The 23,384-nt window shown below is 35.6% G+C and overlaps 4 protein-coding genes across 11 annotated transcripts; 1 reads left to right on the top strand and 3 right to left on the bottom strand.

Annotated features, from left to right (window-relative positions):
* Positions 1-1,194: 1,194 nt before the first annotated feature.
* Positions 1,195-14,423, bottom strand: LOC124954694 (activated Cdc42 kinase-like). 6 transcript variants are annotated; one of them, XM_047507984.1, is made up of 8 exons: positions 12,507-14,423; positions 12,077-12,169; positions 10,405-11,991; positions 10,003-10,248; positions 9,777-9,916; positions 9,032-9,262; positions 4,635-5,254; positions 1,195-4,569 (listed from the first exon to the last, which is right to left on the bottom strand). In XM_047507984.1, exons 1-8 carry the CDS (start codon positions 12,508-12,510, stop codon positions 3,549-3,551), a joined length of 3,942 nt encoding a protein of 1,313 aa, XP_047363940.1. In that variant the 5' UTR covers positions 12,511-14,423; the 3' UTR covers positions 1,195-3,548. The 6 variants fall into 6 exon arrangements, with proteins under 6 accessions (XP_047363940.1, XP_047363937.1, XP_047363934.1 ...); XM_047507981.1 differs by lacking the exon at positions 1,195-4,569 and having other exon boundaries at positions 5,175-8,117; positions 12,496-14,423; XM_047507978.1 differs by lacking the exon at positions 1,195-4,569 and having other exon boundaries at positions 5,175-8,117.
* A 237-nt stretch (positions 14,424-14,660) lies between these two features.
* Positions 14,661-18,056, bottom strand: LOC124954688 (zinc finger protein 337-like). Of its 2 annotated transcripts, none has more exons than XM_047507963.1 (6): positions 17,434-18,056; positions 16,943-17,274; positions 16,479-16,833; positions 16,217-16,387; positions 15,940-16,107; positions 14,661-15,811 (listed from the first exon to the last, which is right to left on the bottom strand). In XM_047507963.1, the coding sequence occupies exons 1-6, from the start codon at positions 17,591-17,593 to the stop codon at positions 14,901-14,903; spliced, it is 2,097 nt and encodes a 698-aa protein (XP_047363919.1). In that variant the 5' UTR covers positions 17,594-18,056; the 3' UTR covers positions 14,661-14,900. The 2 variants fall into 2 exon arrangements, with proteins under 2 accessions (XP_047363919.1, XP_047363920.1); XM_047507964.1 differs by having other exon boundaries at positions 16,479-16,809.
* A 169-nt stretch (positions 18,057-18,225) lies between these two features.
* On the top strand, positions 18,226-21,848 carry LOC124954689 (UV excision repair protein RAD23 homolog A). Of its 2 annotated transcripts, XM_047507966.1 has the most exons (7): positions 18,226-18,463; positions 18,542-18,614; positions 19,016-19,172; positions 19,436-19,609; positions 19,751-20,082; positions 20,296-20,613; positions 20,715-21,848. In XM_047507966.1, exons 1-6 carry the CDS (start codon positions 18,398-18,400, stop codon positions 20,565-20,567), a joined length of 1,074 nt encoding a protein of 357 aa, XP_047363922.1. In that variant the 5' UTR covers positions 18,226-18,397; the 3' UTR covers positions 20,568-20,613; positions 20,715-21,848. The 2 variants fall into 2 exon arrangements, with proteins under 2 accessions (XP_047363922.1, XP_047363921.1); XM_047507965.1 differs by having other exon boundaries at positions 18,227-18,463; positions 20,296-21,848.
* Positions 21,849-22,343: 495 nt separating this feature from the next.
* On the bottom strand, positions 22,344-23,305 carry LOC124954690 (dolichol-phosphate mannosyltransferase subunit 3). Its single transcript, XM_047507967.1, has 3 exons — positions 23,142-23,305; positions 22,744-22,971; positions 22,344-22,652 (listed from the first exon to the last, which is right to left on the bottom strand). Exons 1-3 carry the CDS (start codon positions 23,151-23,153, stop codon positions 22,602-22,604), a joined length of 291 nt encoding a protein of 96 aa, XP_047363923.1. The 5' UTR covers positions 23,154-23,305; the 3' UTR covers positions 22,344-22,601.
* Between the last annotated feature and the right edge of the window lie 79 nt (positions 23,306-23,384).

The raw sequence follows: 23,384 nt of genomic DNA, 5'->3' as shown, positions 1-23,384 counted from the left end.
ATTCACTTTCCCGAGCTCGAGGTCGAGGTCGAGGTCGAGCTCAAAGCTCGTCTAGAACGACGTCGTAAACGCGATAAACGGATCAATTTTCGTCGGATAAGTAAACGAAAAAAAAAAAAAAAGAAAAAAATGGAAAATAGAAAAAGGAGGGACGTTGATTTCGGTGAGCACAAAATCGCAAGGAGAACGATCTCGAAGGAGCGTGCTCGTGCTCTTGCTCGCGCTCGACTAACTATTGACCGTTCGCTAACTATCTGACTCTACGGAAATAATAATAAAATAAGCCAGCAGTTCTCTCGCGAACCGGAGAACGTGCCAATGGTGAACGTGACAAAAGGATTTTCTATCACCATTTCTTTCTTCTCTTGTCTTTTGCAAGATTCTCCAATTTTTCACGCGAGAAATATCGAAATCGAAAGAATCTGGAACGTGCTTGCGAAATTTTCGGCATGATTACTTTTTTTCTAAAGGAAAAGAAGAAAGGATTAAATTACATAAGATATATCTTGATTTACGAAGTCATGCGCATTTATATATATATATGTGTCTGCGTGTCTGTGTGTGTATATACATAATGTGTGTATATATTATTATTATTATTATTATTATTATTATTGTTGTTATTATTATTATTATTATTATTATTGTTATTATTATTATTATTATTATTATTACTATTATTATTATTATTATTATTATTATTATTATTATTACTATTACTATTATATCGTTATATCTATCGCCGCAAGTACAGCAGTTATAAAACATTGTCGTGTTCGTGGCGCGTTAACGACACAGAAAGGGAAAGAACGATGTGTTTACGCACGTGTGTGTGTGTGTGTGTGAGAAAGAGAGACGTACAAATGTCTTAAAAATTTTAGAGTAAAGATCGCGTATCAAAAAGGACTACGGCGAGGGTTCGAACTTACTTCTAATTCGGACTGCGAAGGTATACGAAAATCGTGCAGTCATTGATATCACGGTGCCGAGACCGATCGGTCTTATTTTTCTTGTTTCCTTTGTGAAAAGGCTGAGAAAGAGAGAGAGAGAAAGAGAAAGAGAGAAAGAGAGAGAGAAAAATGCTCACGATTAAAAACTCAATGTTTCAATTTATTATAATTACACGAATAAACAAATTATTCAATTCGTTATTTGTGTGTATGAAGCAACTTTTTTTTTCTCTTTTTCTCTCTCTCTCTGTTTTGATCGTATCGCTAGCTAGTGTGCAATAATCGATAAATAGTAATAATTAACAATAAGTTTTAATCGTTTTTCGATGATATTTCTATCTATAGGGCGCGCTCCTAAGTACAGTGGCCCTTTGAAAGAAAAAAAAAAGAAAAAGTATCACCGAGGTGGTGCATTAACTTTTTCTACGATGGCTTATCAATTATCATCTAAAGCCAACGAGTAATTCTTGGAATTACTTGTTACGTCGACCGACGAACGGGGTTACGTGGGATGCTTTTTTGGCTTCGTTGAAATAACACGAGTCGACGACGACTATTGTTGGTACGACGTACGACTCGACTTGTCGCTCTTTCTTATAATAATAAAATCATGAGTTACCTTTATCTTCGAGGGATTACCAAATGGTCGTTTGTGATTAATCAGGCTACTTATATGATATATAATAATAATAATAATAATAATAATAATAATAATAATAATAATAATAATAATAATAATAATAATAATGTATATATGTATATATATATATATGTGTGTATATAAATTATAAAATATCGACTTTCCTTACGACACTTAAATAGAGACTTTCCTTCGGGATAAGGGTGCGTGGCTTCTTCCTTTTTTGTATTCCCGTTTGTAGATACGCGTGCAACGATGGTCTTTCGTGAAAAAAAAAACTATCGTTCGAGAATGAAAAATGATATAATGTATATATAAAAAGAAGAATGTTTGCTCAAGTTATTATTTCTCACGCGAAAGGGAGTTAATACGGCTTATCACAACGGCTTTCTTTAGTAGAGTTCGTCGAACGCGCATCAACGACGTACGCGTATAAAAATTACACATTATCTACGTTTATAAATCACTATGATTATATTACTATAATATTATTATGATATAATTATTACTATTATCGTTATTATCGGTGAACGACCGATTTAAAGTTTAAGAATAATCAACGTCTTGATCCGTGAGTAACGTGGGTTGCGTTTCGATAAAAAAATTAGGAACGTGGTGTTTCTTCTCGTTAGTCTTATTACGTTCACCGTTCTTACATTTTATTATTGTTCGTTTTTTATTTCATTTTATAATCTCGCTATCCTTTCGAAGCTACTGACGGCGTGAAAACGAAGGAAAGTTTGCCGCTCGTTCTCGAGTAGAAAATTATTCCCTGAACGAGCACGGAAACGTTACGAAATATTCCTCTCGATATTGAAATGCCTTTTTTCTATTTTACCGCCAAGACATCGACGAAACCGAGCGAGAACAATAATTAAAATCGCAAAGAGAAATGCTATAGCGGTAGGCCCTGCGCACACGTCACACAGAAAAATGGGGATAGAAAAAATACATTATCTTCGTATCAAAATTACGTATCAACGAATAAACAAATTTGTCTACACGCGAAGGAATCAAACGAGCTTATCGTATTACATGCAGTCTCCTCGCTTCGCGCTTAAATCAGCGCGAATATTAAACGTATCGGCGTGTAAAAAACTGATTGTCTTGTAAAATACTTGATCGCGTTCATTTCTTTCTTTTTTCCTTTTCTTTTTCTTCCCAGGTATGATATTAAAATAAAATGACTGAACGGGCATCTTTGTGTATAAAATAAAATGTACAATTTTATATATATGCATATATATATGTATATATATATATGTATATATATATGTATATATATATATATATAGAGAGAGAGAGAGAGAGAGAAAGAAATAGAGAGAAATAGAGAGAGAGAGGGAGAGAGACTATACGCCCCTCAAAGCGTAATATGCTACAAATTTTCCTATACTTATCCGTTACGTAAAGTTTAATTAATGGCCGAGCGCAGACTTTCCTTATAAAACTTTCGCTCCTATTATTAAACCTTGGCAAAACGGAAGCTAGAAAATACATCGAATATATATATTTATATATATATATATATATATATATATATATATATATATATGTCTGGTGTGTGTGTGTGTGTTCAGCTTTATCATCTAAATAATAATGATAAACCGACTATTTGAGGAGATTACTTATTGTGCAAAGTATATCACATCGTATCGAGATACAATAAAAAATGCAAATTACTCTGCGAAAAAATAATAGGATAAATTAAATAAGCGATTAAACGTTTCTTTGAAACACATTGACACGAATTTTTGGAAAATTCGATCTGCCGTCACGCAAAAAACGACACTCAACGCAATAATAGAGTTGGAAAAGCGTATCGCATTGAAATACTATATTTTTGTATCGCTATATAAAAGAAAAAGCCCTAACAAAATAAATAAAAATCTCGCGAATCTCAATTATCTGTAGAAAAAAGAAAAACAAAAGCGTATAGAAGTTTTGTATCTCGAGAACTAAACCGCAGCAGTGTCATCGGTATTTCGTAGCAAGGCGGCCGCTTTAACGACGTCCCCGCCGCACTGACTGAGCATCAGCTTGCAATCCTCAAGGCCAACAAAATTGTTTTCCCTTTTCAACAAGCCTTGAAGACGTTCGAGCTTTATCGCCGTCAAGACGTCCCAGCCGGTTACATTCAAGGCCGCTATGCATGACTCGGGAGTCGATTGATCGTGCAAAACCTTTAACATAATTCTCACTTCATCGGACTGTTCCCCGTTACGCGGGCCACGAGTTCTGCGAGCGTTCGGGCCGTCGCAAGCAAACTCTAAAAGATCTTCACAGGAAACATGATCGGATTGTCGCGACAGGTCGCTGCTACGGGTGACTACCAATTTATCCGTTTCTTCGCGATCGTACGACTTTGTATTGGACGTAAGGTAGTTTTCGTTGTTACAGCAACTAAGATCCTTGCGATTCGTGTTGTCCGATCCAGAAGATTTCGCCGTATTTACGTTGTACTGCGTAATCGTACCGGTGGTAGTGATCACGTTGGATTCCTCTGCAAAGGGCCGTTCTATCTGAAGCGTACAGTTGAAAGATCTTTTTTGATGGTTCGACGACGATCCTCCTCCTCTTGTGCTCGTTGGCTGGGACCTTGCGATCAAAGCTACGCTTGGAGATTCATTCTTATTGGAAAGACTCGAGTCTTCCGATCTGCTCGAGCTGGATGTAGTAGAGTTCCTACTGGGCAGTCCTGTCTCGGTCTCTTCCTCGAAGGATTTCGAAGCGATGCTTTTTTGGGAATTTTTCGACTCCACGCTGATCTTTCTTCTGAAGCGAACGTCAATGGAATCGTTCGTTTCTTCCGATATGTTTTCAGGACAGGATCCTGTATCCTCAGCATCGATCAGATTGTCAGAAAACTCGAGTAGATCTTCCGAAATGACGCTGCAACGATGCATCTTGCTTTCGTCCATGGGCAAAGAATCCAGAGCGGCTAGCTCCGATTCGATGCGCTGCTCGAATTCTTCCGGGCTGGAAGAAGATATGAAGAAGATTAGAATGAAGAGGGTGGACGTTAGCGAGCTGGCCCTACTTACCTGTTAGTTGAAACTTCCGGAGAATAACTCTCCTGCAGGGTGGAAGTACTGGTGGTCGGTGAATTCGCATATTGGAGAAGAAAATTACCATCGACTTGATCCTCTAGAGCAGGTGGCGTCGTAACAGCCATTTTGGCGAGGGTCCTCGTCACTCCTCCACCTGGTATGATCAACGGATGCTTTCTTTGATGTCTCGGCAAGCTCGATTTCGGTTGTAACGTTTTCGAGCGATCTCGCGGCGGCAATGGTATCGGATTTTCGTCGACGTTACTCTGATTCTGATTGTTCTCAATCTCCAAAGCGGAATGATGCCTCTCCAAGCTTCGAGTTTGAGGTAAGGGAGGTGGCAGATGAGGGGGTGGCGGTGCTCGAATCTTTGGCAAGGTTTTTGCTCCACCGTGATGCATATCCACAAATTGAAAAGCGTGTTCCGAAGTTGCGTCCTCCGGATGGGAAATACTGTGACCAAGGGTCGCATGTTTATTACCACGAACTCTTGGTCTCACCACAGGCAATCCCGAACGCAACATACGCAGAGGATTCGTGTCTTGTGCGCTTTCGATCGCTGGTGTTTCGACCAAGCTGTTGTACACCTCCTTGGCTTCCTCCGACAACGTCGCCTAAACAAGTTGCGGGATAGGGATAGATTTGGGAAGAGAGAAGAAAAACGAAAATTAAAAACAAAAATCATAAATGAGGAGAACTATGATAGAAGAAGAAGAAGAAGAAGAATAAGAAGAAGAAGAAGAAGAAGAAGAAGAAGAAGAACGAACGAATGAACGAAATCTATATCTCTGTCAACGAGTCGTTACCAACGGAAAGAATACGGAGGGAGACTCTTGAAACCGAACCGAATGATGTTTTAACGTGTGCGTGTAATAAAATATTTTGTGCAGCGAAACGAATGCAATTGCTGCATCATGTAAAGGTGCGTGCGACAAAATGCACAAAGATACAAAAAAGGATTCGAATTCGTGCATCGTCGAGTGTTATCGCAAACCATCGTTCCTCGATAATACGGTCGAACGCGCGTAAGACCTAAGATCTCGTCGTATGGTATAAAAAGGTATTAATAAACTTTCGTCAAAGCCATAATTATTATTCGGTTAATATCGTTTAAATTCGACGATCGAATGAGATGAAAGAGAAGAACATGCAAGCATGCTATATACTCTCTACGCATAGGTATGTGTATATGTGTATATCTATGTATGGGATGATTCCTTCCCGAGGAAGGTTCTTGCGGCTTTCATCGTGCAAATCGATCTTTCGTGAAACACCTCTAGCATTTTAAGGAGCCGGAGAGGGAGGAAAGGTCAATATGTCGTTGGTAAATTCCGGATACTCCGAACTCGTGTCCGAGTCCAGATCGGAGTTACTCGTGAAGGTCAAGCTAGAGCTCGGGGCGCTTTCAGGCCAGGAGAGCAAGTTGTTCCTAGAAGAGAAGGGCGGAGAGAGAGAATTTAGGAAGCTCGTAGAGGGTGGTGGTGACTTTCCACAGAGTTCCACCGAGGAAAATCCTCTAGCCGAATCTGGATGGAGAAATTGGCCCTTGTTCTTAAAGTTCAGCCTCAAACTGTGAGGGACCTTTTTGCTACGGCGCTTGTAACGCAATCGACTTCTTATGTCCGTCTCCGAATGAGAAACCGAGTCCGAGTCCTCGCTGGAATCGTTTCTCGGATGAAACGACCTGCGTACGTTCTTTAACGGTGGCTTTCGATTCTCCGACAGAGACGACGTTCTGTGCCGATATACATTCGTCGTATTGCTAATCGATTGTTTATCTAGAAGCAGCTGCTCGGACTTTGGTAGCTCCTTCTTTCTTGTTGTCTCATTTTGATACAATTTTGGTGGTTCCAATATATGTTGGTGTATGCTAGGGCTCGTAGGCGGATTCGCTTTTTGCGTTATATTCAACTTAACGGAGCTTGATTGTTGTTGTTGTTGTTGTTGGCTCTGCAAGGGTATGTTCAAGTCCAGATGCTTCGGTTTCTGAAGCGGAACGTTCAAGTTACGAAAATTTACTTGAGACTGACTCGGCAAGTCCAACTTTCTTATATTCGGTAAAATCGCTTTATTCGACATAGAGTTCTTTCCGAGCTGCATCATATTTTGCGTCAGTTTACCCAGTCCTAGGCCCAAACCTTGGCCCTTCTTCGAGTCCAAATAACTTTTAACGCTCTCCAAGCCGGACACCTCCCGTTGATACTTTTCCGCCAATATCTTGCTACTTAATTCGACTTGACTGTTGGCCTCGGCGTCGGACTTTCGCCTAAGACGTTGAAAATTCACTCGCAAACTTTCCGAACTGCTATATATCGGTGATTCCTTTTTATCCGACTCAGCAATGAACAAAGGATTGTTCGATATTACGAAAGGGAAGGCATCGAAACCATTTTGATTCTGTTCGATCTTACGAAAGCTCTGAATATTTATTCTTACCGCCTCAACGTTTCCTCTCGTCGTACTATTATCGGACGTACCAGTTTGTAAATTCGTTTTTATGCTATCGGACGAACCATAGACGATGCTCTTAGTTTCTTGACCAGGATGATTCGATCTAGGTACAAAAGCGACCTTCGACGCTCTTGCTTTCGCTATGTCGATCTTCTTCGTAAATTCCGTTATATTTATTTTGGAGGAATCACTGAAGGAGCTCGACAATTTTGGTCTCGTTCCGACATCGACATTGCTTATCTTCTCTCTCTGGGACTCGTATTTAATTGGTTTGCTGCGAGAGGTGGTATCGAGATTCGCCGTTTTCTCCTTCAACAAGTCGTAATTTGGCGTTTCTTCGCGGGCCATCTCGAAATTCGTCGAGCTCGTTTTTTTATCTTGCAACGTTTGCTCGCAATTATCAATTTTGTTTTGATAGAGGTGTTGACCGGTCCTACTACTGCCAATCAAGGAGCTTTGCTCTTGGATATTGCTCACGTACGAGGATCTAACGGAGTGCTCCAAGTTATTCATTTTATCAAATTTTTCAGATTTCTCCTCGGTAAAACGCAAAGCTTTATCGACGGAACAGCTCAAACCGCTGCTGTCCTCGTCAAAATATTTCGGTTGCTCGAAATAGCGATCGACGTAACTGGTCGATATACGTTTGGATTCCCTTGGATAATCAAGATTAGGATTATCCATTTTGAAGGACACCGTTCCGTTGTGTTGCTTAAGATTATGATTTGGATTTATGTCGATCGCATTTTCGCAATTGTACCCACTCTTCCTGTTTCCATGTTCAAGGAATTCACTCGACTTTACGAGATTCTGCTTGGTCGCTGCATTGTCCAATATATGCGCGTCGAATTCTATATCCATATAAGAGGTCCAGGCACTTGGTTTCGTTAGAAGTTCGCGGGACTTTGCAAAGCAAAACTCCGCCGAGGCTTTATCCCACAAAGGCAATTTTAAGGTCGATGGCGCGCCAAGAGATTCTATACTAGATACCGTGGAAGATAGCGATTGTAGACTCGAACATAGCCACTTTGTATCATCGCATGCACAAGATATGGTTAGTTCGTTATATATACAATAATACGATCATGCAGAATTAGAACAATGGTTACGTACGACGAGACAAGCGAAATGTCACATGAAATTATATCAAATTATATCATTCGAAGATTCGACGTTATATATTATGGAAAATAAAAAAGGATTTTTAGAATGGCAGTGCAGCGACGCATAAAAAAACAAAAGAAAAACAAAAGAAAAACAAAAAAAAAGAAAAAAAGAAAACGAAAAGGATAAAAATAGATAAATAAACCAATAAATAAGCGATAACAAAGAAAAATTAAATAAAACAAATAAACGATGAGTTAGAAAGGAAGGAGGAGAGGAGGGATTAATTAGTATTAGAGTTTCGTCGAAAGTTAATAATAATAATAATATATATATATATATATATATATATATATATATATATATATATATACATACATCATACATACATATATACATGTATATGTGTATATGTATATGTACATGTCATGTAACATACGTACATATCACTTACGGTTTAACAAAAATATTCCTAGCTGAAAGATTAGTAATGCATACCTACTTTTCGAGTAAAAGTGACAGCAGGAATTAACTCTGTTCCATAACAGTTTAATTGAGAGATTTGTGAAATGTTATTGAAACATTTGAAACGTAAATTTAAAAGAGAATGTTAAAAGTTGATAATCAATATTTTTCTCTATTAGTTAATCCGATGAACTTGTTTTTGGTGGTGTGAAGAGTGTACGAAACTGCATAATGCAATAAGCGAACAAAGGAATTCGCATAAAGTGATTAAATAATAATTGTTCTTCCTTTGCTTAAACTTTGAGAACTTTGTGTGTATATTTTCATAATAATAGGTACCAGTAACCAAACAAAAAATTGTTTCAATGTACCTGCATGTCAGGTATTCTGGCTGCTTCTTCTGAAAAGTGTCGTCTGTCTGGTTTGGGACTGTGTTGATGTGGCAACTTAAAAGAGAATTTTCTGCGCCTTGAAGGACTGGCGGGTGTTCGGGGAGACTCCGGTGGATGTTCAAGATCTGTCATGGAACGTGCTGTCAATTCCTGTGCCATAGCAATGGCCGAGTAGAGTGTTTTCTGATCGGCTGCAGAGATAGGCTTCACCTAAATATAAGATAAATGTTTACTGATTCCATCAGTCAACTCTACTAACTTTATATCTTTGATCTTTAATAAGACTTGCGCTACGACTGTACACGATATTGATATATGCATATCGTCCCGCGAAAGATATTAATTACACACGAATGGTGCAATTCCTTTTCTTTTTCTTCTTTTTTCCTTTCCTTTTATTACCTTCCTCCTTTTCGATCCCTTTCCTTGACTTTTTCTAATTAAATTTATTAAATTTTATTCCTTAACTAATGCGTTCTCACAATACAGGTAAGATATAAATAATACAAATATGTATTAACGTAAGTTACAGAGATAAATATAAATGTGGATAAATATAAACGATAAATACAAAAGTAAAAATATCAAGATAGAAAGTAAATATAAATATTTAAACGTCTATACAAACTAATAAAAAAAGGAGCAGCAAACAATAAATAATAAAATATTAATGATCACTAATGTACAATGATGTATGATTAGAAATAATAAAAGATTACTGTACATTTATAGGACTCACGGTCGCTTGTTTCTTCTTGCTGCATTGTTTCGCCTGTATTTCCCGAAGTTCGTTTCTTGCGTTGCTCGATTCATGCTCGGCGGTAGTCAATGGGTGTCCAGGTGGTGGCGGAGGAGCGGAAGAACCTTTTATGAAAAGATCAAATGCGTCAGATAACGAGGGAATATATTTTTTCAATATTATTTCATCGAGTATCATAGAATTTGCTTACCTAGAGACCTAAACATTTGATCCATTTCGGCCAAAAGACTCGGGCCAAAGTCAAAGTTTAACGTTTTGTCAAATCTCAATGGGCTGTCTTGATTCTCCTCGTCACTGATCTCATGATATTCGTGATCGGCACCGAGACTCTCGATATTACCGATCGGATTTGACGATACTACAGTAGCTTGCTTGCCCGCATTAGAAATGCTTCCCAATTGGCACATCTCGGAATTAACGTCGGACCATAAACTGTCTATAAAAGATCATCAGAAAAAAGTATAAGAGGAGGACGATACTGATATACCATATGGAGTAATAATGGTACTAATAATGAAACTCCCTCTAATGATAAAGTAAAGAAGGTATAAGGAAAAAGAAGAAAAAAAAGAAAAAAAAAGAAAAAAACTACCATGTTTACTTTGCTGCTCTTGTTGCAAAGCCCTGCTATCCCTCAAAGTTTCTCTGTCTATCTCTAAACTTCTTACATCCTGATTTAAAATTTGACTAGAATTATCCGTTACATCTTCCTGCGGCTTATAGGGGGTTACCACTTGACGCGGTAAATGTGGGTACTTGCCACCGAGAAAACTGATATCACCGAAATATGCTCCATCCAGGCCAACGTGACCGGTGTGTTTCAAATCGCCTTGAGGGGAGGATATCATATCCGTACGAATTTTCCTCCGTTGAGAGGAAAATGCGTTTTTCCCGTCGCCTCTCGTAAATTCTCCTGGCTTGTTGCTCGGTAAATTCGATCCAAGATATGCTATCGTGTGAGCAGGATTAAAGATTCCTGTTTTCCCGTTATTTAGGACGCCCTTCCACATGGTATTGCTACTACCTTTGTCCAATACCGTTATTATATCACCTTGTCTGTAGACCAATTGTCCCGCTTCTGTACTGTCCTGTACTGCTTGTACTTGTTCTGGCTTTAAGTCTGGCAATAAATTAATTAATTCGGAAAATTTCGGCCTTTTAGACGGTTCGTGCTGCCAGCATTGTTGCATCAATGAGAAATAATCTTTCGGGCAGCATTCTGGTTGTTCAAGCCTTTGAAAGTTTGGTTCGTCGATGGCTTCTAAAATTTGATGGCCCGTCAGCGCGGCCCACGGCTGAAATCCATAACTGAACATTTCCCAAAGAGTTACGCCGTAAGCCCATACATCGCTGGCAGATGTAAACTTCAAATAAGATATGCATTCAGGAGCGCACCATGCGATCGGTAATTTTAAATTTACATTGAAATTCGTTTGATAATAATCTTTACCAACGCCAAGCGCCCGGGACAAACCAAAATCTGATATCTTAACTTTGTTTTTAGAAAAGACAAGAATATTCCTCGCAGCTAAATCTCTATGTATTAATCTTTTCGCTTCCAAGTATTGCATTCCATCGGCTATTTGAACAGCAAAATCGCATAGCGATAGAACGGGAAAACTGGCCCGCAAGCTTGGCTCCTTTAAACACTCTAACAGAGAACGCAATGGCGCTAATTCCGTTACGAGCATCAACGAATTTGTATCCAAAACGACTCCGTATAGTCTTACTATGTGTTCGTGATCGATGGAGTGCATAATAGCAGCTTCTTTTAAAAATTCTATAGGATTATTCTGCATTCTCTCTCGCGACAAACACTTTATCGCTACTTGTATCCTTTCGCCGTCGTTGGTCCACACACCTTGTTGTACAACTCCAAATTCCCCAGTTCCTAATTCCTTGTTCACTATTATCGCGTCGGCAGGGATCATGTGCTTGTTAGGAACCCGTACAGGAGGTCTATCTTGTCTTTCCTCCGGTAACATACCAAGAGCACTGGGTGTTTGTTCCTCGCGCTTTGGTAATAACATCTTCTTGAACTTCGACAGATAATTTTGAGGAAAGTGCTTTTGAAAATATTTCTTTAAGCGTCTCATTTCAGGCTTACTCATTCCTATAGCATTTAAATCTTCTTCGGTCACATACTTTAATTGCGCTGTTGTTTGAACTTTTAGGTCCCCTAACGATATAACACGATAAAAAAATAAATGTAAAATATATTTAAATTTGTGGATGGAGCGAAAGAAATATTTATATCTACATACCCCGAATACCTGGATAATACTGTTGCAATTCTGCCTCCATAAGAAATTCGTAAAGTCCAGGACCGACGTTACGCGACATTCCTCCTTGTGCATCTGTGTTTTTACAATGAGCATTGTTAGTTAAATATTTTTATATTACAACGTAATGAAGTATTTGAGAAATTTCATTTGCTGCATTGTTTATTAATACATGTATATAGATTGGAGAAAGAACACAGAGAGAAAGAGAGAGGGGCAAAGGGAGGGGAGGGAAGGGGAGGAGAGGAGAGGAGAGAGTGGAAGTAGAGTGGAAAATGTATTCGGCAAGTGCATAGAGTCTCGTTCGCAAAATCTATTTTCTTTCGTCGTATTTCCGCGAAAGACACGCCCCGCGGCCTTAAATAGAAAGATTTTATTTATAATCAATCGAGACTTCGTACCGCGCACTCACCCATTCTTCGCTGCGAGCGAGGATACGGCTTTGGCAACGGCTTTGGCAGCCGTCCGCTTCGGAGTCACAAAGCTCTTTCTTCCTCTCTTTTGTTTCTTGTCGCGCGCGCGACAACGACCAATCGACCGGTCTTTTCGTTCTCTCAGCCTTCCTTTTTCACTTTCTCAACCCACATTTTGACGAGTCATTTCATCCCTACTTTTATCCGCCGTCTCTTTCATCACCGGCCCTTTGGTCGATACAACTTTTAGATTTTTTTTCTCGCTTCCTTTATTTCGCGTAATCGAACGCACTCGCGTACGATAAAACCTCGCGCGAGACGCGTATCCCTCGCGAGTTTCACTTTCTATCTATCTCTCTTTCTCTCTCTCTCTCTCTCTTTCTTCTCCTCCTCCTCCTCCTCCTCCTCCTCCTCTTCCTCACCACCCTTCCACCCTACTCTCTACATGCAAGACGACAGATCGTCTTTATCGCTTGCACGAAGCACTAATTTACAGGACACGTACACGATGCCATAGCATTGACCAATGTCGTGCTGCTAGTGCAATTACTACTACTGCACTTTGCTGTTATTACTGGTGAAAAGCATGCTAGGAGGAGCGATCGACAGAGATCCATCGCAGCATCATGCATCGGTCATTTTCGTTATGATTCGGTTATTGTCGGCTTATATACGCATAGATAAAGATAACAACCAAGAATATCTATGGCTTAAGCTCCCTCCTCTAACTAAACGCTATTGGTGACTGTATCCACGTGCTGATGAGTCGACCAATTGGAATAAACCATTATAACGCCAACTTGTTAGAGATTTGGTAATTTTTCTCACGCGGGAGAGTCTATTCGTTTATACAACGTAGAACAGAGTTCTCTTTTAAACGTTGTAGGAAACATTGATAACATCTACGAACGGCTAGAACATTTATCATAATCTAAAGATACTAAGTTTTTGGATAGCCGTAAACAGGTGATTATAATAATCCAATGAATTCGAATAGTTATTACTTGTTCTAACTTGACCGGCAAAGTACCTTCTTCCATAGTTGGCTGTGATAGTGAATCTTTCATCACAGTTGTCCTTAACCTTTGAGCATGCGTCTAATGACAAAAATAATATTTATAAGTTATTTAACAACATTTATTCTTATTATATTTTTAGTATGAATCAAAAAAGGCTAGTAGACAATACCAATCCATTATATGGATTTAACAGAGAATTGGAGCCAGAAAGAATTATTGGCGCAACTGATTCCAGCGGAGAATTAATGTTTTTAATGAAATGGTTAGCCAATATCATATATGTTTTCTACTTACATATTTATTTCTATATAATCTGTAAAAAAAAAAAAAAAAAAAAAAAAAAAAAAAAAAAAAAAAAACAGAAAAGAAAAAGAAAAAAACAAACCAAAAAAAGATGCGACGAGGTGACAAATGTTATACATAAGATTTTATTCATATAGGAAAGGAACAGAGGAATCGGATTTAGTACCTGCGAGAGAAGCCAACGTTATTTGTCCTCAGATAGTTATTAAATTTTATCAGGAAAGACTAACTTGGCATACTACTACGATAAATCATAAACCAAATACCAATTAAAGTGTTTTCTATTATTAAGTAACATATTTCACTAAGCAAATTTTCTTTATAAAAGATTCTATGATATACAAAAGGACTGAGAAATGAAGGATTAATCAATTGTCTTCTCTTTTCAGTTTATTATCCCACTTTTTATCTCGAGCATTATTCTTTAAAAATCTGCAAATTTTCCAAGAGCGATCGTAAATCTTAAATTTTATATTGGATCGGCAACATTGTTTCTTCTTTCTATTTCTCTTTCTTTTTTATCTATTTATTTATTTAGTTATCTATTTATTATTATTATTATTATTATTATTGTTGTTGCTGTTGTTATTATTATTATTCTTTTTTTGTTAAATAAATCACGCATTCTTAGGGGTATATATATATATATATATATATATATATATATATATATATATATATATATATATATATCATTTATCTGTAAAATTATCGTCGCTACGTATATTTTGAAATATCTGAATCGATCTGAATGATTACAGCTTCAGCGTGTACAGATATAGCTTCATTACGTACAAATGAATATAAGTTGGCAGATCTTCGTATCAGTTGTAATGTATAATAAATTGATAAGAAAGAGATGCATTTTCTTTTTTTTTTTTTTTTTTCCATAATTGAAATAACAAGGTTACTAAAAGAACGCGCATATATTTATAATACTAGCTGCTCTATATCGTATTTCAATCTTGTATCGCTCGCTTTTTTTCCTTTGGAGGAAAAAAAATCTTGTTTATTATGTGAAAATATCATTTTTTTGTTTTTTTTTCTTTTTTTTTTTTAACTTAATAAGATCTATCGCATGCATGTCTTCTTTATAGTAGAAACACAATTTGCTTGTTCTTGCTTTTCTTCCTTGGTGCCAATTGTTGAATTGCAATCTTTAAGACCAATTACTTCGATTAAAAGATCATTAGGTTTTTTTAATGTAGTAACCTCGTTTAGTGTCTTCGTATCGTCACAAACGACAGATTTTTCTTTGGATATTTCCTGTTGTATCGTTAAATCTTTTTCTAAATTAAAATTACCCGATTCTGTAGTTTGGCATAGAAACGTAGCTTCGGTCGCCGTTGTTGTTTCGGAGGGTAAACCATTGAGATTGGAATAATTAGCTTTCATAGAGTGATTAGCGCGCATCGTTGAAGATGTTATTGCATGCTTGTCAGAATGATTCAAATAATTGCACAAAAAATAATTATGACGAGACATATTCTGAGGATACAACTTCTCTTCTATTCTTCTGTTTATTACGACAGCTTCGGCGAGCGGTATTGGTTCTGTATACGTAAATGTTTTCTTATTACTTTCGGTCTTATCTTCTGGCTTTCTAATACAAATAGGACCATTAATAACGGGTACTGCATTACTTAGCTCGGTGGTAGTTCTTATAACTGGCGTAATATTACCCATTGGATCTAATCTAGAGTTAATTTGTTCATGAGAATTTGTGACACTTAATGAAACTTTATTGGACTTTAATATAACGTTGGATGACGTCATTTTTTCCATCTTCTTTCCTTTTTGCTTATGTTTCGTGCTCACTTGTTTTGATTTTAATACCTTTCTACTTGCAATTTCTCTAAGACCTTGTAATTTATTCATATCGACTGTTGAAATATCTGTATGATGATGCCTAATGTGACGATTTAAATTATCCTTCCTCCTGAAGACGGTTTGACAGTACTCGCAGGAGAATGGTTTGTCATCTAAGAAAATTATGCAAGATATCAATGAGTTTCTTCCTCATTTCATTCCTTTTCTTTTTTTATTTATTTATTTATTTTTTTTTTTTCATTTTTTTTTTTTTTTTAATGGATTTTCATAAAGGATATACCTGAATGTACTGCCAGATGACGTCTCAATTCACTCTTGGATAAGAAAACTCTATTGCAATGGGCGCACGAGAAAGGCCTGTCTTTTTGATGAGTTCTCTTGTGACGTATTAGCAAAGATTTATCTTTAAAACTCTTACCGCATTGGTCACACACGTATGGCCGTTCATCTAATAATAATAAAATTCATGATACAATTCGTTTGCTTAATTAAAATATCATTTTTAAATAATATGCTTTGTGGTAAGATAATGCCATAATGTAAATCATCAAACTCACTAGTATGCGTTCTCATGTGACGTTTCAAATTTGTCAAAACGCAAAAAGATTTTCCACAGGCTTTGCAGGTATAAACGACAGAATTGTTATGACTATTCAAATGGCTTTTCAAATCTTCTTGCTTACTGTATCTTTTTTTACATTTAGGGCATACAAATTTTTGCTTTTCTTCTACAATATATCATTACATTAAAAGGAAAGACTCGAAAGGATAGTAAAATGAAACAAAATTTTATATAAAACATGCCAAATCGTTGCTTACTGTTATGTGTATGCATATGTCTATTCAATTTGTTTTGTTGTGGAAATGCTTTCTCACATATACCACACTTATACGGTTTATATCCACTGTGAACTCTTTCGTGATATTCAAAATGGGATCTCTTAACAAAACCTCTATCACAGAAAGTACATTGATAAGGCTTAATCCCAGTTACGCACGCGTCGTGGTAACATTTGCCTTTTTTGTTCCGGAATATTTTATTGCAAGCATTACATTTATACTTTTCTGGAGTTCCAGCTATTACCGATATATGGCTTCTATTGGAAGATTTTAAGTGCTTATCCTTTACTGTACCTTTATTATCAACAAACTCAATAGGATCTGACTTTGGTTTCTATATTGAAATATTATTTTCTTTGTTTTTTTTTTTTTTTTTTTTTTTTATTTATTTATTTATTTATTTATTTTCTTTTTTATACAAATTTATATGTGACTTTACTTACTGCGTTTCTCACATTTGCTCTCGTTGATATAGGCGTCTGAACGTCATTAAAAGCATCTGTTGATTGGGATACCAAATCGTTTTCATTATTTAAATGAATCTGCACATTTGAACTTACATCGCATGATTCTATCTTTGGAATATACGTTTCAATCGAGTTTTTCTCATTGTCAGTGTTTACAGTTGACAATTTATATATATCCTTTTCGTTATCAAGAGTGTCTTTATAGATACACTTTGAATTTTTATTAATAACAAGCTCTAAAGGCAAGATTATCTCTTCTCCGATTACAGAACTTTTAGCATTTGCATGATTGTCATTTGTTAATTCAACTGTGGGAGAGAAAAAAGAAAAAAAGAAAAAAAGAAAAAAAAAGAAAAAGGAAAAATCACTAATCAATTTTATATACTTTTCTCAAGTTCATTATTTTTCTATTATGTATTAGAAATTAAGAAAAGTATTGGGAAGAAAAAGAGAGAGAAAATTTTTACCAAAGTTTCCATCGCTTTGTGGTAGATCACGGCAAGTTTTACATCCTTCTTCTTCATATAGAAGACACATTCTGCATTTGCTATGACCACAACTATCTTTTATCAGTCTTGAATCTGATGTATTCGTAATTTGCCGACAATTTGGACATTCTTCGCTCATTGTAATTATTTTTCCCACTCACATAATAAAATGTCACATGTCATTTCATCAGACATATTTTTTTTTTCCTTTAATAGAAGCAATGTCTTTCTTTCTCGAATATCGCTCTTTTATTATCTTCACAATATTATTATATGCAACGTATACGAAGTATACGTTTTAAACGTTCACATTGTTTAGTCAATAATTTCGAAACTGTTACTCATATTGAAAACTCTTAATTCGTGCATATACCCAGACGAAATACAACGTAACCTTTTCTTTTGAGACGGTGCACGCGGCAACCGAAGATAAATTTCGCGGGAAAAGTGAGATTTAAAATGCTACACTTTTCTTAGTGTTTACGAAGATATTTTCTTTTTATTAAGTTACCTAAAAGAGGAGCAAGGAATAAAAAGGACTTTCTGTTAAAACGGTATTATTTACATAAAAAGGAATTGTTTTCTAAATGCCCGCGCGCGCGCGCGTGCCTATGCATTTGTGCATGTATGTGCGTATGTGTATAATGTGTGCCAGCGGCGAACAGCAAATATGCATTGAATTAGGGAAAATAAAGTAAATGCTGCCATCTATGCATTATCTCTTTTCGAGTTGGAATCAAAGGAAATGCTCATAAATTCATACGATAGTGCGTTGTTCCTCTCGCGTTATACCACGGATTATGTATCTTTGAGCTGCTTAAAGCAGTGCCGACTCATCACTAAAAAGATTTCAGCCAAAACTTCGTTTTATTCTTGTTGAAGGAGATTCTCGAACTTCATTTTATCATTGAGTGGGATATTGTTTCTTTGAAAATTCTACAATATGATTATAACTCTGAAAAATTTACAGCAACAAACTTTTACGGTAGAAATTGAACCATCCGCAACGGTGAGTTAAAACGTAGTGATATCGAATTTTATGTAGCTTCGTTTCGGTTAATTAGAAAAATTATATGTTACCTTGCAGGTAAGAGAGCTTAAGAAACATATCGAGACTCAAGAAGGCTTCCCTACCGAACACCAAAAGTTAATATATGCTGGTAAATTTAAGCCCATAACCTCACTTTTCTCTCGTCCGAATTTATAACATTTGCGACTATGTTTGTATGATTTTCAATGTTCCGTCATATATATGTGCATATAATTATTATGAAATGTTTCACATATAATACATTAAATGTCCGCGTAATTAATTTTATTTCAATGATTTATATCACGTATGAGCTATTGCAGGTTAAGTTTGAAAGTTTTTTCTTTTTCTCTCTCTCTCATTTTCTACGAATGGTTTCCAATACTAATGTCTCTTTCCAATGTCTCTTTCGAGATCAACGTATACGTATATATACTTATTTTATATATATATATATATATATATATATATATGTTATTGCATTGTGTGATGTATTTATGCGATATTGAAATATACATGTAATCATTCCAGGAAAAATATTAATCGATGACAAACCCCTTACGGAGTATAGTATCGATGAAAAGAAATTTATAGTTCTAATGATTACAAAACCAAAAGCTGGTAGTGGTTCGGCTGCGAGCGAAGAGCACAATGTTGAAAGTGACAATAAGGAAGACACAACTACCAGGTATTCAATGATATAACAGTTTATGAATTTGTCGTTTCCAAAGTGTGTTGTTTTTTTTAAAAGTTTGTGATTGGAAAAAAAAGCACAACTATTGCCTATATAAAAATGATATTTTAGAAAGGTAATAAGACGAGTTGCAAGGTATTAAATCTCGAATAAATGTTTTTAAATGTAAATATTTATGTTGCAGTTACGAATGAGAAAAAAAAATGTTATTCTTGAGATATTTCAGGCGAGTTCATGGTATTTATCTTTTGCCATAGCTCAGCACCACCACCACCTAGTACAAACCCTAGCGGTCAAACTGTATCTCAACCATCGACAAATGTGCAAGAATCTACAGTGACAGAGCCAGCAGCTGCTGGAGGACAAGCCGAGAGTGCCTTGCTGATGGGTGAAGAATACAATACAATGGTAAACAATATCATGGATATGGGGTAAGTAAAAGAAACGAGAGAGAGAGAGAGAGAGAGAAAGAGAGAGAGAGAAAGAGAGACAAAAGAATAAGAAATAAATAATCTATTTGTATGCGGACAGATAAACGCCTTTATATTTTCAATTAATCTCATTTTTATCAGATACGAGAGAGAACAAGTTGAACAGGCTTTACGAGCGAGCTTCAACAATCCAGATAGGGCGGTTGAATATCTTCTGACAGGTATACCCGCTCAACTATTTGAGGATCCATTGGAGGATCCTGCAGAAGCGCAAGAACAAATTCAAGATCAAGGCCAAGATCCTTTAGCATTCTTGCGAATGCAACCACAGTTTCAACAAATGCGCCAAGTTATTCAACAAAATCCTCAACTTTTAAATACCGTGCTCCAGCAAATAGGACAAACTAATCCTGCCCTTTTACAGCACATTTCACAGAATCAGGAAGCATTTATACGTATGCTGAATGAGCCAGGTTCGTTTGTTAAAAAAAAAAAAAAAAACCAAAACCAAAAACAAAAAAATAAAAAAAAAAAAAAAAAAATAGAAAAAAAAAGAAAAAAAATAAAAAAAAAAAAAAAAAAAAAAAAAAAAAATAAAAAAGAATTAAAAAAATTAAAAATTTGGCAAGTATATTGATGTGAACTTTATAAATGGATGCTCACACAAGTGAATCTTTTTAATGCAGTAGAAACAACTGGTGGTACAGGCGCACGAGTTATGCCTGTATCTGCAGCAGCGGTAGCATCTGCGGCCGCTCCAGGTGGTCTTTCAGGTGGTGGATCTAGTACACGGGCGGCTGTTGAAATGATTCAGTTAACACCGCAAGACAGAGAGGCTATTGATAGGTTGACGGCGTTAGGATTTCCAGAACATCTAGTTGTACAAGCTTACTTTGCATGTGAAAAAAATGAGAATCTTGCTGCTAACTTTTTGCTATCTCAAAATCTCGATGACTGAAGTTATACATATGTATGAGTTTGAAATATCAATGGACTGAGAAAGGGTGGGTAAATTACATCATAACCACTTATTTTCACAGTAATTACGATTGCTTTGTTTGTAAATATACGTACATGTTTAGGATATTTTATTCATTATATACAGGAGAATTGACATGTATACCAACAAGCTAAATTTTATGTGATATATTCATCAATGTATCAAAATGGCTGGAAATGCAACAAATTTAAAATTACACACACTGATATAAAATTCTATTTGTTGTGCTATATCCATGATGGATTTCACCTAAAACACATCAATATTGCAGGCTATAAAAGAATCATTTGGAGCTTGTATTAATACATTCATACTTATAGATGATAACAGTCGTATGGTAATGAATCTTTGCTTCTTCACCGTCTGGAGCAAATTAATACTATTTTTACGTAAGAAAGTCCACGTAACATTTGTAGTCTGTTAATAGAATATACGTTTATTTCATTGTATTTATACATTCAAAACTAAGGATAGCTATAGATCGGTAAATAATAATAAATAAAAGTACACCTTTTGTGCGTGCATTTAAATAAATAATTGTGCGTATGCGCGAAAGGTCTATACATATATATCTCCAGTTCATTAATGTACTTTTGTGCACTTGATGGACTTTCTAATGTAAAAACAATATAGGTGCATTCATATACGGTCGGAATTAGTGCTTGTATATGCGTGTACATTTGCGTATGTATAAAAAGAGAAAAAAGAAAAAAAAAAAAAAGAAAGAAAAAAGAAAAGAACAAAAAAAGAAATAAAAAAAAAAAAATGGGAAAAAGGAAGAAAAAGAAACAAAAAAATTGATCTCTTGATATTTTTTAAACGAAAATAATAAAAGATAGTTGCACATGAAAGAGAAATTTAACAAGTCAATCCATTAAATGTGCATTAAACGATTATAACACAGTTTCTAGCGTTGAATTAATATAACGAAGAAATTTTAATTGATACGTATACGTGCATCAAACTTCTTTGTTAAGAACTTCTTTCTTAAAAATATTATTTTCATGAAAATATTAAATATATTAATATTTCATATACATAGATAACTCTGTGAGTATAAAATTTGCAGATTTTTATCATATACGGTTTTGCGAGAGAAATATATAGAAATTGTAGATACGGCGTGACTTATAGTCACCGATTGCAACCATTAGATTAATACTCGGATCGATGAGAGCTTTTACGAAGAAAAAAAAAAAAAAAAAGAAAAAAAAATGAAAAGTAAAAAATAAAAGTATTCTCTATGACAAAATGCTTCGATATGGTCGTCAAAAATTTATCTGCTTGTTAACTTTGACATTTCGGTTTTATCTTCCTCTTATATGCATATGTGCGTATGTAAGGATTCGTTATTTGTAACTACATAATGTATAAGTACATACTCATGCGTGTATGTATCTGGCTGGCTGGCTGGCTGGCTGGCTGGCTGGCTGGCTGGCTGGCGTGCGTGCGTGGATGATATGTGGTACATACATACGAATTCTTTGAAAATATATTATAACGATGTTGAGGAGATTATCCTCGAGTAAATGGTATATAACAGTACTGTATTTTTATTTATCAGCAAATTATGAAGCAATTGTATTGAAAGAAATTTAGAAAATAATGTATAAAAACTCAAGTCCAACTTATTCTATACTTCATTTTTAGATCTAGAGACACTTTGAAGCAGCAAAATCTTGTTTTTTTCTTTTTCACTGTTTTCAATATGTTTGTAATACTTAAAAACATAAATAAATGTATCTTCATTTATTAGAAAAAAATAGTTAATTACAAATATTATTTTCTAGCAGAGTTACATATCTTCGTTGCATTTATACAGCTAAACGTAGAACAACATTTATCAATAAAAATTTGACGAGCTCATGAAATTAATCGCTTAAATAATGAAAATATTAATAAAATGGAAGAATCTTAGATGACTTGTTCAAAATTGTGTATATTCATGGTATACGCTTTAATATACAGAGTATAAAAATATATTCATATTGTTCATGAGAAAATACCTTTTGTATGCAAATCTTTTTTAGCTTCTTCTATTTCCTGCAATTTCAATAATTAGTAAAAATAAATATTAATCGATCTACCATATAAGGATTCTATGGACAATTGTAGGAACAGAAAGATTATATACTTTTTTGAGTTCAGCTGATTCCATGTTGCAATCATTGAATGTAAATGTCCTGTATAAGATGACACTGGTTGCATACAAACCAAATACAAGTAAAGCTATAAGCGGTAGGAATAAAAATATTTCTTGCCATTCCGTGGCATAAGAAAGATTTATATATCCAGTGATCACTGCTAGCCATATAACTAAAGGTACACTAGTATACGTAAGCCATTCCGTCAACTTAGACATCTGCAAAGAAAAATGAATTAATATAAAACAACGTTCCAATTCTAATGTTAGACCGATAAAGATTATGTTTATAAAACACTGGCAACTGACTTCACGTTATAAATATTAGACAAATAGGAATTATCACAGAGATCGATTCGTCGCCGACCAACACGTCCACGTATTCTTACATTTCTTATCATCGGGTAGAGGATGACAACATAGTTGTTATTACGTTTAAGCCATCTCGTAGATAAGAAATATACTACATTTTATTTTTTGTACGTTTAAATGTTAATCGAAAATGATTCATCGACTTGTTAAGTTATATTTTTTTTTACTTCCTTCGTTAGGATGAACAATTGTTTTCGTTCATTTATAATTTTCGCTACGGTCGACAATGTATCCACTGCGAATAACATTATTATCGACGT

Source organism: Vespa velutina, chromosome 16 (assembly GCF_912470025.1).
Source record: "Vespa velutina chromosome 16, iVesVel2.1, whole genome shotgun sequence".
NCBI classification, from domain to species: domain Eukaryota; kingdom Metazoa; phylum Arthropoda; class Insecta; order Hymenoptera; family Vespidae; genus Vespa; species Vespa velutina.
The sequence above is the reverse complement of the archived record's forward strand: the minus strand, read 5'-3'. Positions and strand labels throughout refer to the sequence as shown.